This window comes from Atractosteus spatula, chromosome 7 (genome assembly GCF_055471065.1).
Source record: "Atractosteus spatula isolate fAtrSpa1 chromosome 7, fAtrSpa1.hap1, whole genome shotgun sequence".
Classification (NCBI taxonomy): domain Eukaryota; kingdom Metazoa; phylum Chordata; class Actinopteri; order Semionotiformes; family Lepisosteidae; genus Atractosteus; species Atractosteus spatula.
In genome coordinates, this window is record NC_142712.1 from 37,531,937 (window position 1) to 37,553,117 (window position 21,181).

Consider the following 21,181-nt stretch of genomic DNA (forward strand, 5'->3'; position numbering starts at 1 on the left):
CTGACTTTTTAAGGGCATCATAAAAAGACATTGGGATCAGAATGCATTCAAATATAATGCAGGCATTGTGATAAACAGAAAATGGAAGGAAGAACATTTGTGATATATTTTATTTTATTAAAGTTGCCATTATTTATTACAGTAGACTGGATGAAGGAGGCTTGTACTAGACAGTAATGTTTTCTGTCTCCTCAACATAGAGGTTCCCAATCCTGTTTTTAGGGACTCATGTCTGCTGCTTCCTGTTACACCTGAGCTCTCTGTTAAATATTTGAACTCTTAATAGACCTAATAGGTTTAATTAGAGCTCTTTGTTTTTTGTTCCTAGACAAATTGGAGGATGCATTTTCATTACAGCATTTCTTAAGTAACTGAGCAGAAAAAAAAAACTACTTGTTGGTACAAAAGGATTCATTCAAGTAAAGCGCTCAGCTAAAATGAATAAACAATGAAGCTGCAATAAAGGTGAGTCAGTCCCCAGAACCAGGATTGGGTACCCCTGCCTTGTGTTATAAGCAGTTCTTCACCTGGGAGCTGTCAAATTTATCCCTTTAAGTTAAACTGGATCAGTTTATTCTTCCTCCACAGGCTCTGTGGATTCTGGAGCAGAGTTGGCAACCTCTTTGTCTAGTCTATAACTAGACTCCAGAAGCACAGCTTCAGCTTTTGAAGATCTCTTTAAATCAGCCATAGCTAAATATCTTGAATAATTGGCCCAATTAAGTTAATGAACGGTTCACTTTTCTCATTAAGAGCTGGGGTGGTACAAAAGCTCAAAGACACACTGGCTTTCCACAACAGTTGTGCACTGTGAGTTTCAAGTCTAGTTTCAATTCTGTAGCAGTAAAGAGCCGGATAAAATGCATTATTGCACAGTAAATCAATACCGTGTTGGGTGTTGAGGGAATGTATAAAATTGTATGAAGGGGGAGTGCTGTGGTTTTACAGCGCACTGCATATCCTTGCAGTCAGAAAGAATCACTGCATTGTTTAAGAAGATAAATATCCATATTTACATGTCTGGTTTTGTGCGGTATGTAGAACATGTACAGGAATAAGCCCTCATCTTTTTTTGGCTTAAGCATAGATGTAAAAAAATGGTGACAAAGGGACATGGACTGTCAAAATCTTTCAGGATGCAAAATGGAGATGTACAGTAGGTCCTGCTGGGTTTTTTTGCCTTGGATTTCTTGTCATCTCTGCCTGTAAACAAAGATAGCTCTGCAGTTTGGCGGCAGCTTATTACAAGTCTATTGATTTAGAGACGGATGTTTGGAGGGGAAAACAGTAGTACTAAGTTGGCTTGCAGTTCAGCACTATTATTTTACCTCATAGTATTTCTGTATATAGTACAGTTAAAAATTAAGGCAACAATACATTCAAGTTAATGATGATGTACATAATTTATAAATAATAGCTCTTATGGACTCTAAAATGCTTTCTTCCCATTGCATTACTTATTTTGTATATGATAAAAGTTAGTAACTGCACCCAATTTAACAATATATAAACATTAAAGCAAAAACTACATTCAGGTTTTCTGTACAGTTTTGAAATAGAGCCACTCATCCAGCCATTTTCTAAATGCCACTTCCACTTCAGGGTTGTAGGGGAGCCTGGGACTCCCAGCAAGCAAGGGGCAGGGTACCAGTCCATTGCAAGGCAAAGCAGCAGTGCTAACGACTGCACCACCGTGCTGCCATTCATTCATCTGAACTTTTATTTCTATATTTTGAGACTTGTTTTCCTGTGTACTTGTTCAGGATCACTGGTTCATCACTTGGAGGAATGTAGGATGTGCAGATTCAGATTATCCTGGAGACGGGTGTTTCCCCGCTTTGAGTCCTAAATCCATGGAAAAAAGTATCTTGTGTAAAGTCAGACTACTGTGATAAATTACACCAGGCTAGCACTGCGAGACTGCTTGTATAGTTATTGCTGTCTTTACAAGACCTAACGGTATTATCTCTATCTAGAACTGCAGGAAAGGAAACCCTTACATTCATGGGGAACCCACCAATGCCAATAACATGGGCTGCTTAGACAGCTGCAGCAAGAACAGTATTGTATTCACCACACATGATTTTAGCAGGTGAGTGTGATCGTCGTGCCTGAACGATTTCTAGTCATTTTCTGAAATTGCAAAGTCAGGATCTTTTTCCAGTATCCTGATTTTTTTTAAAAGGTCAGGATGTGTGGAAAGTGTATTTAAAACCATAACAGCAATGAAAATTGAAGATATCCCAGACAGGAGGTCAGTGCTTGGTTTTCACCCTCTCCTGGTAGAGTCTTTTTCGATCTTCTGGAGCAGCTGTGCATTTTCCTCAATAACCGAGTCCTTCTTTTCACACCCATGTCTCTGGGGATTTCCGTGGCCCTTTGGGTTTGGAAAAGCGATTCCCAAATCCTGAAACGAGAAGGGGGATTCTGGGGTGAGCACTACATGCTGTGCATGCTGCCTGGGAAAAAGGGAGCCCTCTTGTGGAGAAATTTGAAATGTTTAGACGTCAAAGCTTGCTAATGCAATGATGCAAGGAAGCAATACAGAAACACATTAAAAAAACTGTGGAACATGAAGATGAGCTAGTCAGTGGCATTTACAGTATGTCCTATAAGAGGCATGCTGTGGAAGGGGGAGATTTGAAGTGTTTGGCTGCAGTCATTGCTTACAACTTGTGTCACAAATTCGTACCGAATTTAAACCCAGAGCTCCCGTTGTGCGAAGGAGGTTCCGAGGTGTTCGATCCTGGAGTGGTGGTGTTCTTTGCTACAAGAGAGACATCATTTTTAAAAACAAAGTATGTTTGACAGATTAGGACATCCTTTCACGTCTAATCCATCAACAGTATGTAGAAATGAGAAAGGAGACTCACTTTTTCTCTTCAGAAACCTCAGGCTCTGCAAAGAAAAGCAGAAGAGAGCCGATGGCTCATGCCTTTAAAAATTACATTGTAAGCAGTATAAAAAAACAGGTCCTGTTAATCTTTCACACTTATGCAAAACGTCTCAGTGAAAAAGACAAGTATGAAATTAATAAAATATTTTTTTTCAGTAGCTAAGACATGGAGATATTTTATTCTGAGCCAGCACAGTCCCGGGGTCCATGCTACACATGACTCTTGTAAATATGGCTATACATTTTGACTTATATGTATTGCAGACAAAGATGAATGAGGCATAGGTACAGACATCTTTTGATGTTGCTCCTGGGTTATGAGTCAGAAGACACTAAAACTGAAAACATACACAAGTAATCATACTGAACCAGCTGCTACGTAATGGAGAGCACTAGTCTAGAATGAACAACAGCTGAGATTGAACAGCAAATTTAGAGATCAAGGTGTCACACATTGTTCTCTTTTGTCTTGCGTGTATAAACTATCTTCATGTATTCATATCATTGGTGAACATGATATGAGTAAGGCCTTTAGCTATGTAATTTTAGATTAATTAATAATAATTACATATTAGCTTTTTTATATGTTTAAATTGATAATTTTAACTGCTTGTATTTATACAGTGCACTTTATCCCAAAGTGTTTTATGTGGTAAGTGGAGACCTACTTCAGCCTCCACCAGCTGCATTGAACTGCAGTCAATCTGCACTAGTAGCCCTACTAAACAGTAGGTCAGATGGAGAAGTGAGACAATGCTTCACCTATTGAATAGAGGGAGAAACTTTAGGTTGACCAGACTGTGCAAGGCCAAGCTCTTAGGAAGACTACCATGGACTTCTTCATGGCAAAGTAGTCAGAACCACAGTTTATTATCTCAGTCAAAGGGCTGCACCTCCTATAGCTCAGTGCCCCCATTCAAGGCATGAACATGGAGATTCTAGAGGGAAGAGAACCACCTGTTGGTCTACCAACACCATATGCACCATTTGGCCCAGCTGCCCCACAACCCTGAATTGAATTAAGTGGTCTAGAAAATGGATGAAATGGATGGATGGCTGGTTTTCCAGAATAGGTCTTCCATCCCAGCATTAACCTGGCTTCAGCAATCATACAATATCAAGCTAGAGGGCTGGAAAGCTGCTGTTTGATCCCAAGGGAGAGTTCTTACCTCTCTCCATTTCTATCCCAGTATTTACCAAATTTAAACTTTAACATTTTATTTAGAGACTCAAACTGTTAAGGTCTCTCTGCGTGCCTTACCTTAGACCGAGAGATACTGGACAGAGATTTGGAGGTGCTCTTGTTTTGGGGCTCCTCTGATGACATGCCAGGTACTGCCAGGGGCCTGCCGTCTGCAGAAGGCATTTCTACGGGTACAGAACCAGAACAAAACCAGATGTCCAACTTGAAGGGTTTGGGAATGCAGGATTTTGGTGAGAGACTCTTCTGTGTATTGGTACCTAACCGAATTGTAAAGAATGAGTTTCTCACTCACCATTTCCTGCAGGCGTGGGGACAGCCTGCGCGGTGCTATTGTGCACAGCCGGACACACCACAGACAGAGGTTCTGCAAGAAGACATGCACAGCATGGATAAAACACTGCATTGTGGAGTAATGTTTTCATAGAACTCTAGCCTGATGTCATATTTAGACATTGACAAAATACACAAGTGGTTTAAAAATATGTGGTGCTACAATTCCAGTGCCATTATTTATACTTAATATTTATACAATTTATACTTAATATTTTGAGAAAATTTAGAAGCCCACTGCTTCTCTTTTAAAGCCTAGGAATACCTCAGACAGAGCTTACTAACTTATAAGTAGTAGGCATAATACATTTAATTGAAACACAGGCATGTTAGGTCAGGTTTTCCAATCTTGGTCCTTTTGGTTGCTGTGACTGTAAGCTTTCTACTGTCTTTAAAATAGCAGCACCTGTACAGCTAGGAGAAGCTGTAAAATGGTTACAGGAAAGCCTGTATCTAGCTGTTTTAAGTGGAATATAAATCTGCAGGCATGCTGGTCCTCGTAAGACCAACCCTGAAGTGTAGGTGTACTGGGGCTTCACCCTTTTCTAGTAATTAAAACAGCTCACAGTTTCTTAGCCAGGAAGGGTCTTGACTGTCCTCTGCTGGAATATCAAGTTATTGATCTTTTAAATCAAACATTGTGTTAAGGCATCTGAAGCCAGAAACATACAAGACCTAAACAAGCAAAAAGTAAATTACTTACCAAGTTTTGAACTTTTAACTTTAACGCTCTGAAAGAGAGGCAGTTTGAAAGACATGAGTGTATTTTGACAGAGAAAAAAACAATGGATATTATTTTTCTTTGATGCTGGGACATGTGCTGCAAAATATCAACAAATATTTTTTTTTAAATGACATCTGTTCTTAGGCACCATTTATATAGATATTTAACATAATAGTAAATATATTGGACACAATATTATGCCCTAGGTTCACAAAGCCATTTAGTCCAGTTCTTCTTGTTATATCCTTATTTTTTCTTATTTTTACAAGGCCAAAATAAATAGAGATAGAAAAGTTGACTGTGGCTGTCTTCCAGAGTCAGGACAGTAAAACAAAGCATATGCTCAACACTGAGAACTGACCTTGCCTTAGGGCAGGCAGGTCAATTTTGTTAATGAAGTTTTATCATCTCTAAATTTAGATTTTTTCCCATAATGATTTAATTACATGAAAGGGCTTTCCAGCTTCTGTTCAACAATGTGAAGTAAGAAGCACCTGAAGTAGATGAGGATGTTGCTAATTCTAATAATACATTTTTAATTAACACAAAGCTTTGTACAACAACACACACATAAAATACTGAACAGAAGAAAAAACAAAACAAACAGAAAAACACTGTGAGTAGACACAATAAAACCAAGAGTAAAATTAAACTAATCATTAGAGGACTGGCAAATAAACAGTTCTTTAAGCAAGTTGTAAAAATGTCACCAATTGCCATTTCTAATGGATTAGGACACCGACAAAAGATCTTAGTGTGGCTTAGAAGAGTGATCTGCCATGGCAGAGCAGTGCGGTAATGATGATGATGATGACAAGGAATCGTGCTCACCTTGCTACGAATCTTCATCGTCTCTAGAAGTTTCTTTGGCTGAGAGTTTCCACACCACTCCGAGGAGGTTCCGATTTTCTGAACTTGTACGGCAGGCTGTAGCAGAGAGGAATCTGTAACACAGGGAACAGCATCTCACCTGCTGATAATGGTGCTATAAATGTCGGGAGAAGCAGTGAGGCTTGTATGAGAGAGATGTGCAGTATGTAGCTTAACAGCAATGAACGAGGCAAAGTCTGTAAAGGACTCAAACTATCTGCTCATTGTTTTTAATAATAGTCTTTGGTATTGAAAGGGAAAATTAAGAGGATAGAAGGTCCAGTGTCTTAATGTAGGTTCCTGGTTCTTACACTGGCTCACTCTACCGTTGTAGCCAGCACTGAAAGAGCAGTTATTACAGTATATGTAACTCATTATGTAAGTCAATGTGGATCAAGGTGACCAATCATCATTTTCAGTCTGGGTTTAGGAACCTCCAATTGCAAGAGCTCAAAAGGGACAGGCTGGCTTTCATAATGTTTTGTAAGAATTATATTATAATTTGCATTAGATTTTGCTGAATTGCTCTCGGTTTTTTGGACCATGCAGTTTTTAACCCCTGTGTGGAACCGTTCAGTGTAATTTTTGATGTGATATTGAAAACCTGTTTGGAGTTTGTATGTTATCAAAGTGATCATGTGGGTTTCCCCCAGTGCTCCAGTTTCCTCCCACAGCCCAGATTGCTCATGGATATTGGTAGGTTAATCGGATGGACAGATATTGGAAGCTGAACCTGATGCTGTGTGAAGGAAAAGAATTGAGTGCTCTGTATGAGGTGCAAACTCTGTAGAATTCAGTTCAGTTTGTCATATGCACATGTGCAATGAAATGCATATTTGTATGTATGCTCCAATACAAAGAATACAAAGACATAAAGCCAATGTCATTAAGCATTAACATTAAGACATTAAGCGAAAGAATACAAAGACATTAAGTGAGATCAATACCTTTGTAAAACCACAGCGTAAATAATAGTGACATCAAGATTTCCTGTGGCTGGAAAGTTGCTGGTTCGTATCCCGCGGCCGGCAGAGGAATCCTACTCCGTTGGGCCCCTGAGCAAGGCCCTTAACCCCAACTGCTCCAGGGGCACCGTATAAATGGCTCACCCTGCGCTCTGACCCCAAGCTTCTCTCTCCCTGTCTGTGTGTCTCATGGAGAGCAAGTTGGGGGTATGCGAAAAAATACAAATTCCTAATACAAGAAATTGTACAGTATATGGCCAATAAAGTGATCTTATCTCATCTAAGACAGGAGCTTGACTGAGCATGAAGCCTTGTTATACAGCATGATACATACAAGCCATAGGAAACAGCAGTAAAACATTCATAGGAAAAATATGATAAACAGCCGAAGTTCAAAGTGCCATAGTGAAAGTCACTCACCCTGTTCCAGAGCGAGAACAAAGGACTCGGGAGTTCTGTCTGGGAGAGGAGGACCAACAGAGGATGGGGATTCTGGACAAAAAAGCAGGTTTATCAGAAAAGACGGGGGAACGGAAACAGCAGTTCGTCTCCAGAATATCCTTCAAAGCTCCTGCACTGCCACCCTGTATACTCAGCACTTCCCGAGACATTCTGGCATCTGCCAGTGCTTTGTTTTTCTAACATTAATATTACAGAGATACTGTAGGAGATGCATAAAAGAGTTTAATTTGGAGAAAAAAATATCACTTATGTCATTAAAAGTATATTTAAATAGGACAAAATAGCTGATTTCCTTTTTTGGGGAAAACGTCTGCTCTGTAGTAGAAGTATCAGATGGGCAGTTTGCCTGTGGTGTCTCTGATGAGACCCATTCATTCACACTGCCGGTGGCTGCAGGACAGGTGTACTTACTGGACCTCTCCTATTAACACGCTATGCTTACCTGCCACTGCTGGGGCAGGAGCAGGGGGAGCAGGCAGCACAGGGACAAGTGGAGGTGGGGAGGCAGAGGGAGCCACTGGAACAGCACAGAGAAGACAGTGGTCAGAGACTGGACCGTCCCCAGAGGCTAATTCTTAAGACCGCACAGATTGAGATCCAAGTGTGTTTTAGATTTTAGGAGAAACCACATAAGTCAGTTCAAGCTTCAACATGAGCTTCAAAATGATTACATATTTCTATATGTAAAAGTACATATTAAAATTGTGTATTTTCTACATATATTAATGAAAGAAAAACCCATACCTATACATGGTACTGAAAGCTGTTTCTTTAAAGTTTAAAAAAGAAGAAAGATTTTTAATTAACTTACCAAATAATGAAAATCTTGCTTTTAAGCTCTGGAAAAAATAATAGGTAAACTTAATTATTTAGCCTTGAGTGATAAGCCTGCAGTGGTATATTGCCTATAGTGGTATTTCTATTAGCATTATAGAGCAAGGACTCTGTGGGCAGCACTATCACCTCCAGTCTGAGTAGAAGAATAATCATCTCCGCCATACTGACTGCGATTCGAGGACATTCACTGGTACCTATTGCCCTTATCACACAGAAAATCACAGTACCTTAAATAAGATGAAATATTGCTGTGCTTGTTCATTTCTTTCTGTTTTAGGTGATATTTTTCCATAGAACTGTACAGATCTGACTGAGTCTTATGAGCTTAAAACACCAATTAAAATATCCTTCTCAGCAGAGGCCACTTAAGTCAACATGTATATTTCCGATTTTTGTATTTTTTAATCCACAACAGGGGTAGGTCATGAGATACTTATGATAAAGATTTACTTTGCTCCGTCTCCATGATTTGCTGGATTCTGAGATGCCCTTTTGTTCGGAGTTCCCACACCATTCCAGAGACGTGCCCACTTTTGGATTATGTGTGGGAGGCTGGGTCTGGGACTCTGGCTTTGCAAAATCTGCAGAAAAGACAGATGTTTGGAGTCTGTCTGCCAGTGTCTGCTATGGAAACAGCCATACAGCTGATTCTTAGAGCACAGTATGACACGAAACCTGAAGTGAAAACAAGGTTCCACACTAAGCAAGATTCTGAAAAGCCTATCATTTATCAGTCTTAAAGTACAGAAGCAAAACCATTTTGAATTTTCTGTTCCCTATCTTGTTTTGATTGCTTTACACTTTAGATTCCTGCTTTGGTGTAAGTGATACTTGATTTTCTCAGGTGAGATACCTGCTTGTGGCCAATAGTGACTTCTGTCATAACATTTTTAGTAGCCTGTGTGGAAGAAGACCAATCAAATCACTTACACTTTTCCAGAAGGAGTTTATTGCATAAATTGATACTCACAAACAAGCATAGATGGCCAAGTCAGCATTTATCTTCCACGAGTTTTTTATAGTGTGCCCTGATCCCAGTGCTGCTGCTCTGTACTCACCCTCTTCACTGGCCAAGATGAAGGACTCAGGAGTTCTCTCAGGCAAGGGGGGCACAGGCGAGGGGGGAGATCCTTCTGTAACACAAACCAGCAAACCCTCAGTTCATACTGTGAGTCCACTCTATCACCAGTCCTCAATGCGCATTGTAAATCTGTGGCTCAGATGAACACATCAGTGAATCAATCGATTCAGAACTGCAGAATTCAGGATTACTTGTATTAGACCTACCTTTAGCAGTTTTAGCCTGTCAAAAAGAAGTTTCAATAGTCTAGATGGGACCATGTCAGGGACTGAACTAGCTGTTGCATGGAATTATGCATATGTAATCGTATGAATCGCCTTCAAGAGGAAGTGGCAAGAGCATACTAAAACAGAAATATGTTGATGGTTATAGTCTAAGAGATGAAGAGTTGCACAGCACTTGATGGAGTCATATTCAGTCCTACACACCATTGCCCTCATCACAAGCTGAGCTAAAGATTGAGCTTATCAACTAACTGGAACTAATCAAATGAGATGAGATGGGGCTGCAGTACATACTATACCGGACTGTTCTTGCTGTGGGGCAACACACAGAGTGCACACCATATTTGATACGGTTTCCTAATATCTTTGCCAGAGGTTGTACATCTACTAAAAATTCCTTAAAGTACATTGCATTCCTTACCCTGACCTGTTCAGACCGTCATACTCCTGGTTCTCATCACATGTCCAGACGTGATCACTTTCTACATTTCTAAAATGCCACCCGCTTGTGATTGGCATGCTTTTCACGACAAACCCTATAATTCCTGCAAAGAGCAGAACTAGAGCTATCCAGTAGACATGTTGCAATCAACATTTGTTGTGATGGTTTCTGTAAAGATGGATCTTATCAAAACATTAGATAAAGATCTCATATGATACACATATTTAACAAGTGTAGATTTCCTGCTTTTCAAACCAGACTCCATCTTAAAATAAAAAATAATCTTACAAATGGGAGACCACTTAATCCAACTTGCTCTTTGTGTTATTAGAAGCTATTATATACAAGGATCTTATTCAGGTCTTCATCGAAGGAACCCTGGGCAATGTCTACAACATAGGTGGGTAGTCTGATCCTCATAGCTCTTTGTGTAAAGACTTTTCTGTTTCCAATTTTAAGTGTACTTCCTCTTAGGTTCCCTTTTGGCTCATGTTTCCCAGTCTTGATGAAGTCCTATGGGTGGATATTGTCAGTATATTTTTGGAATTTTAAATGCTTGGATCAAGCCGTTGTTCTGTCTTCTGTTCAAGACAAAAAGTGATTCAGCAATGGAAAATAAGAAATTTGAAATTTGTCACAGCTACTGTATGTTTACAAGTTTCTACTTTGGAAAATTTGAGAAGGTAGCTACGTCAGCAAGTGTAGGCTGCAACAGGAACGGCAAAGGTTTATCCATGCTGAAAGGAAAAGAAAAGAGACGCAAAGTTTCGACTGTGGAGCCTTCTTCTTCACACTTGAATAAGGCTAAATAGTCCAAATGTTGTGTCACTTTTCTTTTCCTTTCAGCATAGAATAAACCTTTACCTGTTACTTTGGAAAATGCCTTGAAAAGGAATCATTCACAAGTACCAAGCACTTCCCAGTCATTTTGTCTATTTGGAATACCTTCCAACTTTTCTTTGGCAGTTGGGCCATATTGAAATGCACCAAATCAAGTGGAAAAATGTATTTAAGTTCTAATACTTACTCTTCATGTTAACCTTGTCTAATGTCTGATGTCTGATTTTTATTTCAGTTATGCAGCACTTTGTGACATGGTTATAGAATGCATGATATAAAATAAAAATTATTCTAGACTTCTATTAGGATTTCTATAGGACAAAACCATTTGACTGAATCTGACGATCTTGACTCACTGGTTTCACTGGAGTCATTGTCAGGACCTAGCAAGCTGCTTGCTTCAAAGATGTCATCAGTTCTGTAGATCAGTTCAGTTCTGGGATGTTCTGCATCTTCATAAAATAACATATAAAATTGCAATACACAAACATATTGGTGCAAAAATGATTCAGTATACACAAAGGCTGATTATGCTGATGCCAATACATGAGTAGCAATGACGCAGAGACAAGACAAGGCCTTGGGCGTCATTTAGGACCTGAAGCAGATAGTTATACACAAAACTTATATTTATACCAAGGGGGCAGAAGTACCAGTAAAATTAAGTGCTGAATGCCAAGACTGTATATACAGTAGGGCCTCTGAGGTTCCACACTGTTGTAAATCGCAGGATATGAGGAACAATTTGTTGATATAGGTATCAGTTCTGTTCAGTGCTGCCAAATGCTGTGCATAGCTAGCCTGGGTGCAACACAGAGCTGCTTGTTCAGTGCTCATGGAGCAGGGTGGACTCACCTGGCTCACTGGGTGCACAAGGATCGCTGGGAGCACTGGCCAGGATGAAGGATTCTGGGGTTCTTGCTGGCAGAGGTGGGGGCGACTCGTCATCTGAGAAAGGTGACAGCGAAAATGCTGGGAGACAGATACCACATAGGAAGAGGCTTCAAATACAGCCAAGAGTCAACGTCCAAGAGCTGCTTCTGTCTCTAGTTGTTGGCATATTGAAACGATAAGAAAAGTAACAAGCGAGAAGAGACCATTTGGCCTATCTTGATTGGCACCTAGTAGCTTGAAGACCAGGAGCCACATTTATTAAGAGATTCCATATCACCAACTTCAACAATAGGGTTACAGAATTTGATTTGGAATCCCATAACTCTTTCCATAAAAGAAGTGTATCTATCTAGTGATTTTACACTTAATTTCCATTTGTGTCCCTCTTAAGTTTCCTTCTTAAGAGGAAATGATGAACTTTGTACTGTGGTTTCTTATGTTAAAGATGCATACTTTGGTACTTTGAAACATTTAATGAATGTTAAAGAATGAAACTGGGAAACAGATTGACAGCAGGCACTGACTAGGAATTACGTGCTAAGATTTGCTCCTCAATTGTACTCTGATAATTCTGGGCACAAAATTATACAATAGAACATGCTATTAAGACACTGAAAGCCACCCTATCAATCCTGTCGAGATAATTAGAAAGTTAATGTCTAAAACAGTATTAAATGCTGTGTGCTCACCATTTCCTGTGGTGCTGAGCTCACAGTCGTTGAGCATGAGCCTGGGTGTGTTGTAGCAGGGGTTGCTGGTCCACTGGCTGACAACCGTTGACATCTCCACACTGATCCTTCCATTGGCCTCACAGAGCTTCTCCAGAGACTCACAACTCTCCAGTGTGCCAAGAGATTCCCTGGGAGAATTAGAAGTGAAGTAAGGATCTTCCACAGAGTAACGGAAGTCCTCGGAGACAGCCCTTAGGGGGAGGTCTGTCTCTGGGTCTAGGTTCGTGTATGTCTCCAGAAGTTCCCAGTCTGACTTCATCATACTTTCTTGCCAGCTACCCAGAGATCTGCTCATGTCCTCCTGTTGGTGGCCACAGTTCATCACCCTCTGTCTCTCTGAGGGCTCTGCCTTTGGCTCCTCTACCCAAGAGGGTTGGTTTGATTTGCTGAGGCATAATAGTGGTTTCCTCAGGCCCCTGGGGCTGGACTCAGGTGTCCACATACTGTTGAAGTCCAGGCTGCGGTGTTTGGTCACTCTGTCCTCCAGGCTTCTCTGTGGAAATTGTTGTTGTCTGTGCCTCACTTGTGTCACCTCATTGACCAGAGGGTGCCTGTCTGGATGGGGGGGCTCAGACCATCCTGTCACAGAGAGGCTATGTCCGTCTCCTGTAAGCTGCAGGTAGGGCTGGAGTGAGGAAGAAGTTTCCGGAACCATGAGATCATGTTGTTCCATCGGACTCTCCTGTCCTGTTTGCCTGAAGAACATGAATACAAATCAGTGGAATCAAAGTCCAGCTGGGACCAACCCTTTTCTTTTTCATTTACAAGAACAGCTGTTGAAGGGCTTCATTGTGTTCTTTAATTTTTTGGCAATAACAACATTGTTTCTCTGCTATTTAAATTACAATATTACATTTACTTTTGGCATTTTGTACATTTGGGGATTCAAACTGTTATTCATTTTAATTTCCAAATTTTATAGCACTATGACAAATTAAAGAGAGATACGGTTTTAAGTTACTTAGTTCTGGAATAGGTCTGGTCACACAGTCGATCAACCAGTCATTTGCAGATTATAGCTCTGGCAGCATCATGCCAGAAATGCCTAGAGTGGAACTTTACGAGGACACTGGAGTTACCTCCTGCTCTTACAAACAGTGCTGCAGAAATCCTTAATGTCCAAATATTCGGGATCTTGATTTAATGTTTCAAAAAAAGTTGTCTGATTAATTGTCCCCTCTCACCATACTGTGTCATTGTAATTTTGTTTGGTTGAGGGATCACTGCCTAGTTTTTCTTGGAGGTCTCCCATCCCAGTAGTGACCAGGCCCAGTCTTTTTTAGCTTCTCTGATCAGGCTACAAGGTGGTTGTGCTGCTGTTGTTTTTGCAGCTGACAGGAGAGTTAATGTTCTGTTTTAGTCCACTAGATAAGTTCTAACAGAGCCACTTCTGGCCCTCACCTGGGTTTCTCTTCAGGCTCTGAGATGTCACTAATGTCTGAGAACTCACTGTCACTGTCCACCTCAATGGGGGAGGGAGCATCTGGAACCTGCAGGGCACAGATAGAGGCTGTGAGAAGCCTGGGACTAGGATGGGTTCAATGGGTAAATTGAAGTACACTTACCTGAGGTCAAACACAGCCGGGCAAAATGTGAAAATAAAATAATTTCCATATGCACATACACAGCCCTGCCTGACAAAGTAAGAGGTTTTGACAAATGGGATGATGCAATTGCAACCCACCATCAAGCACAAAACTGAGAAAGCACAAACACATCCACAAGCTCCATGAGCACAGGAAAAAAGTAATCTGACTGTTGCTCTGGATTCCTTTTTAATTGTCATTTACATTTACTAGTTTTGTGAGCTAGAACATATTTCGTGTGTCACTAATAATAATGTAACAAGTTTAAAAATAATACAATGAGGAGCTGAATCACTTTTGTCTCAGAAAGAGGACACTACAAGGGGACTTGATAGAAGTATTTAAAGTCACGATAATGTGGTAACAAAGTCTACTCTGAGAACTACATTAGGATCAGCAGTGGAACAAAGATCCAAGAACCTAACTGGAGAATAAATGGGAGTGTATTATAGACTGGAAGCACTTTATATAATGAATGATAAAGCCTAATGCTTTATATAATGGATCAAGGGAAGCTGGAATGAGCTACCCAGTCATAAGCTTGAAGCTGATCTGGAATCCTTTAAGAGTCTTTTGGGTGAGATACTTGTTTCAATAAGCTGTAAAGCTGTAAAGCTGTAAACAGGCTGTTAAGTCTCACAAAACTGTTTGGGGTAGTTTTGTAATAGGTTTATTACAAAGACTGTCGGGAGGGTTAAAGGGGAAGTCTGTTTCCTCAAAACATTAAATCTTCAGCCTTCACCAATGACTTTCCTGTTATCTAGACTATAGACTACGTAACTGCAATAACCTTCTGTGCTGGCATATACAGGATAACGTGGTGTGTTAAACAAATAGGCATATTTAGAAAACGTATAAATTTAAAAACCAGCAGAGAATACACACGTCACAAAAGATGCAGCAGTCAGACATTTCTTAGTCATTTTAAAAATCTTTCACTGCCACAGAGTCAGAACAGGAAGACTGCCTGCCTTCATTAAGGAAAGACAAGTTAAGTCTAATTAACCTCTACACAGTTAACATCCAAATGAGTCTTACAATCTTATGTTTTATATTAGTAGTAGTGGTTATTAATTACAAGCCAAAATCCAAATCTTGCTTTTTATGTGTGTCACTGTGTGGCATTGTTAAGGTTATGTTTGAAACATATGTGTGTCACTGGCATGCAATGTTTGTGAAGTCTAGCTCATTTACTGTCTCTGAAAAGTAGGTTTCGACCACAAACTGTATAGCCAATGAAGCCACCTGTCCACACATACCTTCCTTTTTGCATAGTTTTGTGTCTCATTGTTGATACATTTCAGCAATTATTTTCCTTCATAATATTTTTGGTAACTTACAGTACAAATAGTAATAGTAACTTTGGTATTAATTCCAATCCTTTGTATCAAACACTTTTCAAGAAACGGTGGTGTGCTCTGCCTTTAATGCATGCAGTCTTGGAACAAAACAATCATACACATTAAGGTGCTAAGGTGCTCACTAAAAAACAATAAAAAAGAAACTTTTCTGATACAGTGAGAGTATCTGTGAGTGGCAGATGTCTGCAGTGCACACTTGAGATGAACAGAGTGTGAGGATACATACAATGAAGGAAAAGGCACTGACAAAGGAAACCAAATATTGACATGACGAAGCTGAAGACCTGTATGAGCTCCATCTCTAAGTTCTTCAAAACATCCCGAGCGGGCGAATTTCCGAACAAGCCAAATAAGGGCACGTGTTCTTGAAATACCTGTTCAGTCTCTTTCTGATTTACGGGAACTTGGGAATTAAATTCCCTGCCCCTCACCCAACAAACACACACATACGCATACGCCTCATTCTCTCAACAAAGGGTTTATATGAGAACGTGGTGAATCTGTCTCCAGGAGAAGGGGAGAGAGTTGGTATAATACAACTCACTAGGCAGGCCTGGACTACAGCATTGACTGGATCAATAGACACCACATCAGTGATTGCACAGTGACAGGTCACTGCACTGTCTTTATCCTAAATCTGAGTTCTGTAAGATTGACCTGTCACACTTGAAATCATGTAACTTAATTGCAGAAGATTTTGAATTCAGATTCAAATTTTCAGATCTTTGAGTCATATAAAATGGTTGTAATGATATTCTCCCTAACATGAGTTTATTAAAATAGATTTGATATAATTTGATTAAATCTGGGGAGGAGAAAGACCAATTTAGAGCTGGTATATAAATTATCCATTCTAAAAATAAATTAGAAATAAAAATAAATAGAATAATAAGGTTTTCTTATTTTTGTTTCTGTGTCCTTGAAGTGCTTTACTATTGTTCCCATTGCGAAGTTGCACAGCAGGTGTTTGACTACTGTTACACAAATTAATGCATTCATTATTGGCACACAGGAAGACAGAAAATGTCAATGCACAGGGTTTCGAAACATGTGGATATATCTCCCACACACAGTATCTCCAAGGTTTCTGTTTGTTCCCTGGTTACAACTAGCACACAGGCCAAAAAGAAATCATCTGTCTGTTTGGATGACTAGCTTTAGATGATCTGGTGTTGTGAGACACCATAGTCTTTTCATGTTGCCACTGATTGTGAATAAATAATATTGGGGTTTTCCCTTTAGTCATTGAAAGCTCCACTAATCAGGCAATGTACAGTAAATCAGTGATTCCCAGTTCTCTCCTCAGTTCTCATCTTTTCATGTGATCAATTTGTTTCTGTATTCAGTCCTTAGTTTATAAAATACCCAACTTTAAGCATATTATTTCCAATAACTTCGACATACAAAACTGTCATCTGTGTCACCTCCAATTATCCTTATTTTGGAAGAAACAGCTGATTAATAAGTGACCACTTTATGATAAACAGACGAAGGTGGGAATGACGACATATTAAACTCTTCTACAGTGAGCATTTACTCTTTCTCCCAAGATCCAATTAGTAATGTTATATAATTAGGTATGGACAGCTCTAAACCTTTAGAAAATGGTACACATTTGTTCTGATTATGAATCCCAATCAATGCTTCAAGACACAGTGTTCCTTCAGGATCGAAGGAATCACTGAAGTAAACCTCTGGTGAATTATTGCTTTGTGTGGAAAATAATCCATGCAACTAAGAGTGACATAAAATGACAGAATACTGTACAGTGAATCACGGAACTCATGTTGTGCAAAGAGAGGAGCAGTATGGTATCTTGTGAGCATGAGACAATAGTAGCATCATTTGGAATTTCTTGTGTACAGTACCAGTTTTGGTTACCAGGATCAGAAGATTAGAAGATCTTATTTGTTTAAATAAATTTGAAAAATCTTTCACTCACTGCACGTCAACTGAGGCTGTGAGATTTGGACATCCTCAACGGATGTGCAAAATATCTTTATATTTTTGGCTGAGATCAAAGTAAAATTTAATTAGATGGTTAGCCACATTTACACTGTTACAGAAAAGCAGTAGGCGGAAGCGTCTCATTCTGAACAGCGAGAATGTCATGCACTCAAGTTATTTTTAAGTATTTTGTTTCAGAAGTTCCATGCTAAAGTACAGTATGCAAACTGCTATTAACTAATTATTATTATTATAATGTTTTATTTATATTATACAGAAGTGTAGTGCGACTGTCAAGGAAAAAAATCCTGTTACCTCACAGTAGAGAGGAAATTACAGTATCTCGTAACATTCTCGCGTACTTTGTCTTCACAATATACTGTAGCACACTTGTCAGACAATATCTATATTACCATTAGATGACTTTCAGTTTTAAGCAGTGGAATCGATTCCATGACACACTTGTTCTTGTTTAAGGAAACGTTTGAGTGTCCTCTTAGTTAAAATTGTGTTAATTGTGTAAATTGTGTTAACACTAGCCAAAAATACGCCCATGCACATTCTGCAGCGTTACACATTATCACAAACACTAAACCCTCATTTCCAGCTGAGCTATTTGTAACTTCTAGGTGTTGTCATTGCACAATGTACCAGTTTGTTCATACACTCAACTGATCATTGCTAGAATTTTGTCGTTATTACGACATACAGAAACTCAGGATTTGTTTTTCCCTTCATGGCAGCAATACGGATCCGCAAATCATTTTATTTTGTGGTTATATTGTTTGACTGTTTTCAGTGGCAAGTGCAGAACCAGCTTTAAAAAAACAGTGTTAGCAAAAAAAAAAACATCTTTAAATTTAAGTATTTTTATCGAAATACACTTAAGGTACCTGTGTAAAATTAAACTAAAGAGAGTGTGGACAACGTTCTGCTTCAAGAGCATTTATATATATTAAAGGTTAAACTGATCCTAAAGTTGCATGGCTTTAGGTATCTAAATTTATATACAGCTTAACAAGACCTTGTTTGGTTTGTGGTATCAGGCCAGTCTAGTATCTGAGCTGAATCCTCAGGCCAGGTCAAAATAAAAACCAGCACGCAGCCACAGGAAGTCCTGTCCACAGCTCTAACACATGCAGGGCTCATGTTCCTCTGCCATTTGTACAAGGCAGCTTCTGCCTTACATCTCTGCTATGCAAAAAATAAATCTTAATAGATTTTGTTACTTTATGCCGTTTTCTTTTTTTACTTCCCATTTTTCAGACCGGTATTGTAAATGCTTTCAAAAGGGTCAAACTAGTGAGTAAAGCTGGCTGGTAGTTTTATGTAGAGGCAGAAAAGGTGCTCATTATTAATTTGTTTAAAGTTTCATGGTTATGTTTAACGTTTTAAAGTTGCATCATGCGCTAGTTTATTACATTGTATATCAAAACAAGTGAAAGCTCTGGGGCAAGTGTCCAAAACTTAACAGACCTCATCAGTCCCGTTGTGGAGGGTGTGGCATCAAAAAATAATAGAGCATCAAACTTTCATTATTCCACTGCAACAAAGACATTTCTTTAAACTTTCTTAAAAAGGGAACAAGATTTGAAATGGCAAAAATAAACTTTGATACTTGTCTTGCACCTGTTGTGGCTACCAAAAATATACATTTTGAGAATCCAAGAACTCATATTTTGGGTGAACTCCTCAGTGGACATTGGTTTTCCCACAAGCAGTACTTGATAAACCCTTAAATTCCCATGTAGTAGCAAGAGAAATTAGCTGAGCTGATTGAAAAGGGCTTTACTGTGAGTGGTGCTCTGGAATTGGAGGTTAATAGAAGACACCAGACATAGTATAGTAGTTTATCAACTTAGTCTGGTTTGCTGTTGTCTTGTAGGAGTTAATGCAGCTATTGGAAGCTCCAGTTCTGCCTGAACTACTTAGCTATTCCCGTTACTAACTAGAAAACTACGTTTATTTACTTATCTACTGTAAATATGCTCATTAACTGTTGCTGAAGAAAATGGCCTTACCTCAACTTTTCTTGAGCTGTTGTCCATTCTCTTTAGCTCTCCCTCAAACAGGTACTTTATTACCTTGTAGACAAGTTCATACTGTTCCTATGGAGGTAAATCAAATAATATACTGTTGTTAGAGCCACCACTCCAGACTAATGTTAAAAACTATTTTAAGATAACAATAGCACTTCAAATATGCAATACTTCCTCTGAATTACAATCTGTGTAGCCTACGTAATACAGTACTTTCTTGGCACTTAACCATTTTAACAGTTAGTTATTACAACACTCCTAACACTTTTTGATGTTGTTTTTTGGAGGCATAAGACGTACATTTTCATAATAACTGCAACCCTAATCTTAAACTGAAACAAACTAGCTTATACTTTGCAAGTTGCTATGAACATCGATGCATTTGTGTTATGCCTTTTGGAACAGCCTTATACAGGGTAATTACTGTTTTTACATCTTATGGTGCAGTAGGCTACATAAAGCCTAATTCAAATGAAAAGTGATCCATCAATGTTCCAAAACCAGCCTCTAACTGTAGATTAAATGGACATTAATAACAAAACCATAGTCCTGAACATAGTCTGAACCAAACTCTTAACCATTAACTAAGGTAGGGGTAAGTAATATTTTATAGCCCTTTATACCATTGTTAATAAACTATTTATGCACAGTTACTGTATAACAGACCTAAACTGATTTGTGACCAAAAAAGCCATGGGCATTATTTAAATTCTTTGGTAACAGATACTATATGAGCAGGAACATACATAATTCAGGTATCATTCAGTCGTAATTTTATTACGAATTGAATGGGAGGCTTTTTTATTGTTTGGACTAAACAAGCTACTGTGTCACAATGTATTAATTATTAATCATTAATCATAATGTATATGAAATATATTGTACCATATATGAAAATATATGGTACAAATTAGCCTACATTATAGCCAATTCAAGTGGCAGAAGGCAAAATTCAGAAACCAGGGCTGACTCATAGTGTTTTCCACTTTGCTAAAGTTAAAAAACTGTTTTGGGACATGAAAACAAACTTATAAAGATATAAATTTAAAAAATATATAAGGTTATTAGAATTTACAAGAGGATCTATCTTCAAATTATAGTCTGCACAAGGTCTTCACCTTGGTCTGTACCAGGGACGGCCTCTGGGTCCGCATATCCTGAACCAGGTCGAAGATGCTGAAGTCCTCTTGTAGTAACTAAAATACACAGGCCCACAGATGAGTGAAGCATACAGTACAGAGGCCTGGACATCTGCTCCTAGCTCATAGCTGAGCACTTTCCCGAGATCCGACCCTGAATACAAACCCTTTCTGCTTCCACTGTGATGCAAGAGAATGACAAGACAATAAATGTGAGGGGGCTTTTAGAATGAGCAAAACTGCCTGTGTGCTGAGGCTTGATTTTAATTTCTGTCCAAAATAGGTCACTTTACTTGTGCTTTGTATTCTGTCCTGTTGTTTAAGAACATTTAAAGAAACGTAATGCCACAGAGGGCAGTTCCTTTCAAATTTAAAGACAAAAGTCAAGGGTGGAGTTTTGAGAAATCAGTGTGAAGATCTTGCAATGAGGTTAGGAGATTTTGAATAGGCATGTACAGTAGTTCCTGGTTGCCAACACATAAACTTATTAACCTTGTTACCTTTTAAAAGAGGAACAAGTACATTTTCTAATTATCTTTATCAAATAGCAGCTAGTTTTCTTTTTTAAAGGATTATATGTTAAAAATGTAAAAAAAAAAACAATTTTAG

At 39.0% G+C, this 21,181-nt stretch overlaps 1 protein-coding gene across 3 annotated transcripts in view; it reads right to left on the bottom strand.

The window, feature by feature from the left end:
* Window positions 1–96: 96 nt before the first annotated feature.
* Window positions 97–21,181, bottom strand: part of LOC148830901 (tyrosine-protein phosphatase non-receptor type 22-like) — a 35,105-nt gene continuing 14,020 nt past the window's right edge. The window contains exons 10-27 of one of the 3 annotated variants that reach the window (XM_088921286.1): window positions 20,552–20,629; window positions 19,416–19,502; window positions 13,902–13,990; window positions 12,459–13,195; window positions 11,731–11,823; window positions 11,232–11,321; window positions 9,347–9,421; window positions 8,739–8,869; window positions 8,263–8,290; window positions 7,894–7,968; window positions 7,410–7,481; window positions 5,986–6,098; window positions 5,134–5,161; window positions 4,393–4,464; window positions 4,158–4,264; window positions 2,874–2,898; window positions 2,693–2,767; window positions 97–2,407 (exon numbers count right to left, since the gene is read on the bottom strand). In XM_088921286.1, the coding sequence (XP_088777412.1) occupies window positions 2,346–2,407; window positions 2,693–2,767; window positions 2,874–2,898; window positions 4,158–4,264; window positions 4,393–4,464; window positions 5,134–5,161; window positions 5,986–6,098; window positions 7,410–7,481; window positions 7,894–7,968; window positions 8,263–8,290; window positions 8,739–8,869; window positions 9,347–9,421; window positions 11,232–11,321; window positions 11,731–11,823; window positions 12,459–13,195; window positions 13,902–13,990; window positions 19,416–19,502; window positions 20,552–20,629 (2,037 nt within the window). In that variant the 3' untranslated portion in view covers window positions 97–2,345. Of the gene's footprint in view, window positions 2,408–2,692; window positions 2,768–2,873; window positions 2,899–4,157; window positions 4,265–4,392; window positions 4,465–5,133; window positions 5,162–5,985; window positions 6,099–7,409; window positions 7,482–7,893; window positions 7,969–8,262; window positions 8,291–8,738; window positions 8,870–9,346; window positions 9,422–11,231; window positions 11,328–11,730; window positions 11,824–12,458; window positions 13,196–13,901; window positions 13,991–19,415; window positions 19,503–20,551; window positions 20,630–21,181 lie in introns of all 3 variants that reach the window. The other 2 variants (XM_088921284.1, XM_088921287.1) reach the window with 2 other exon arrangements.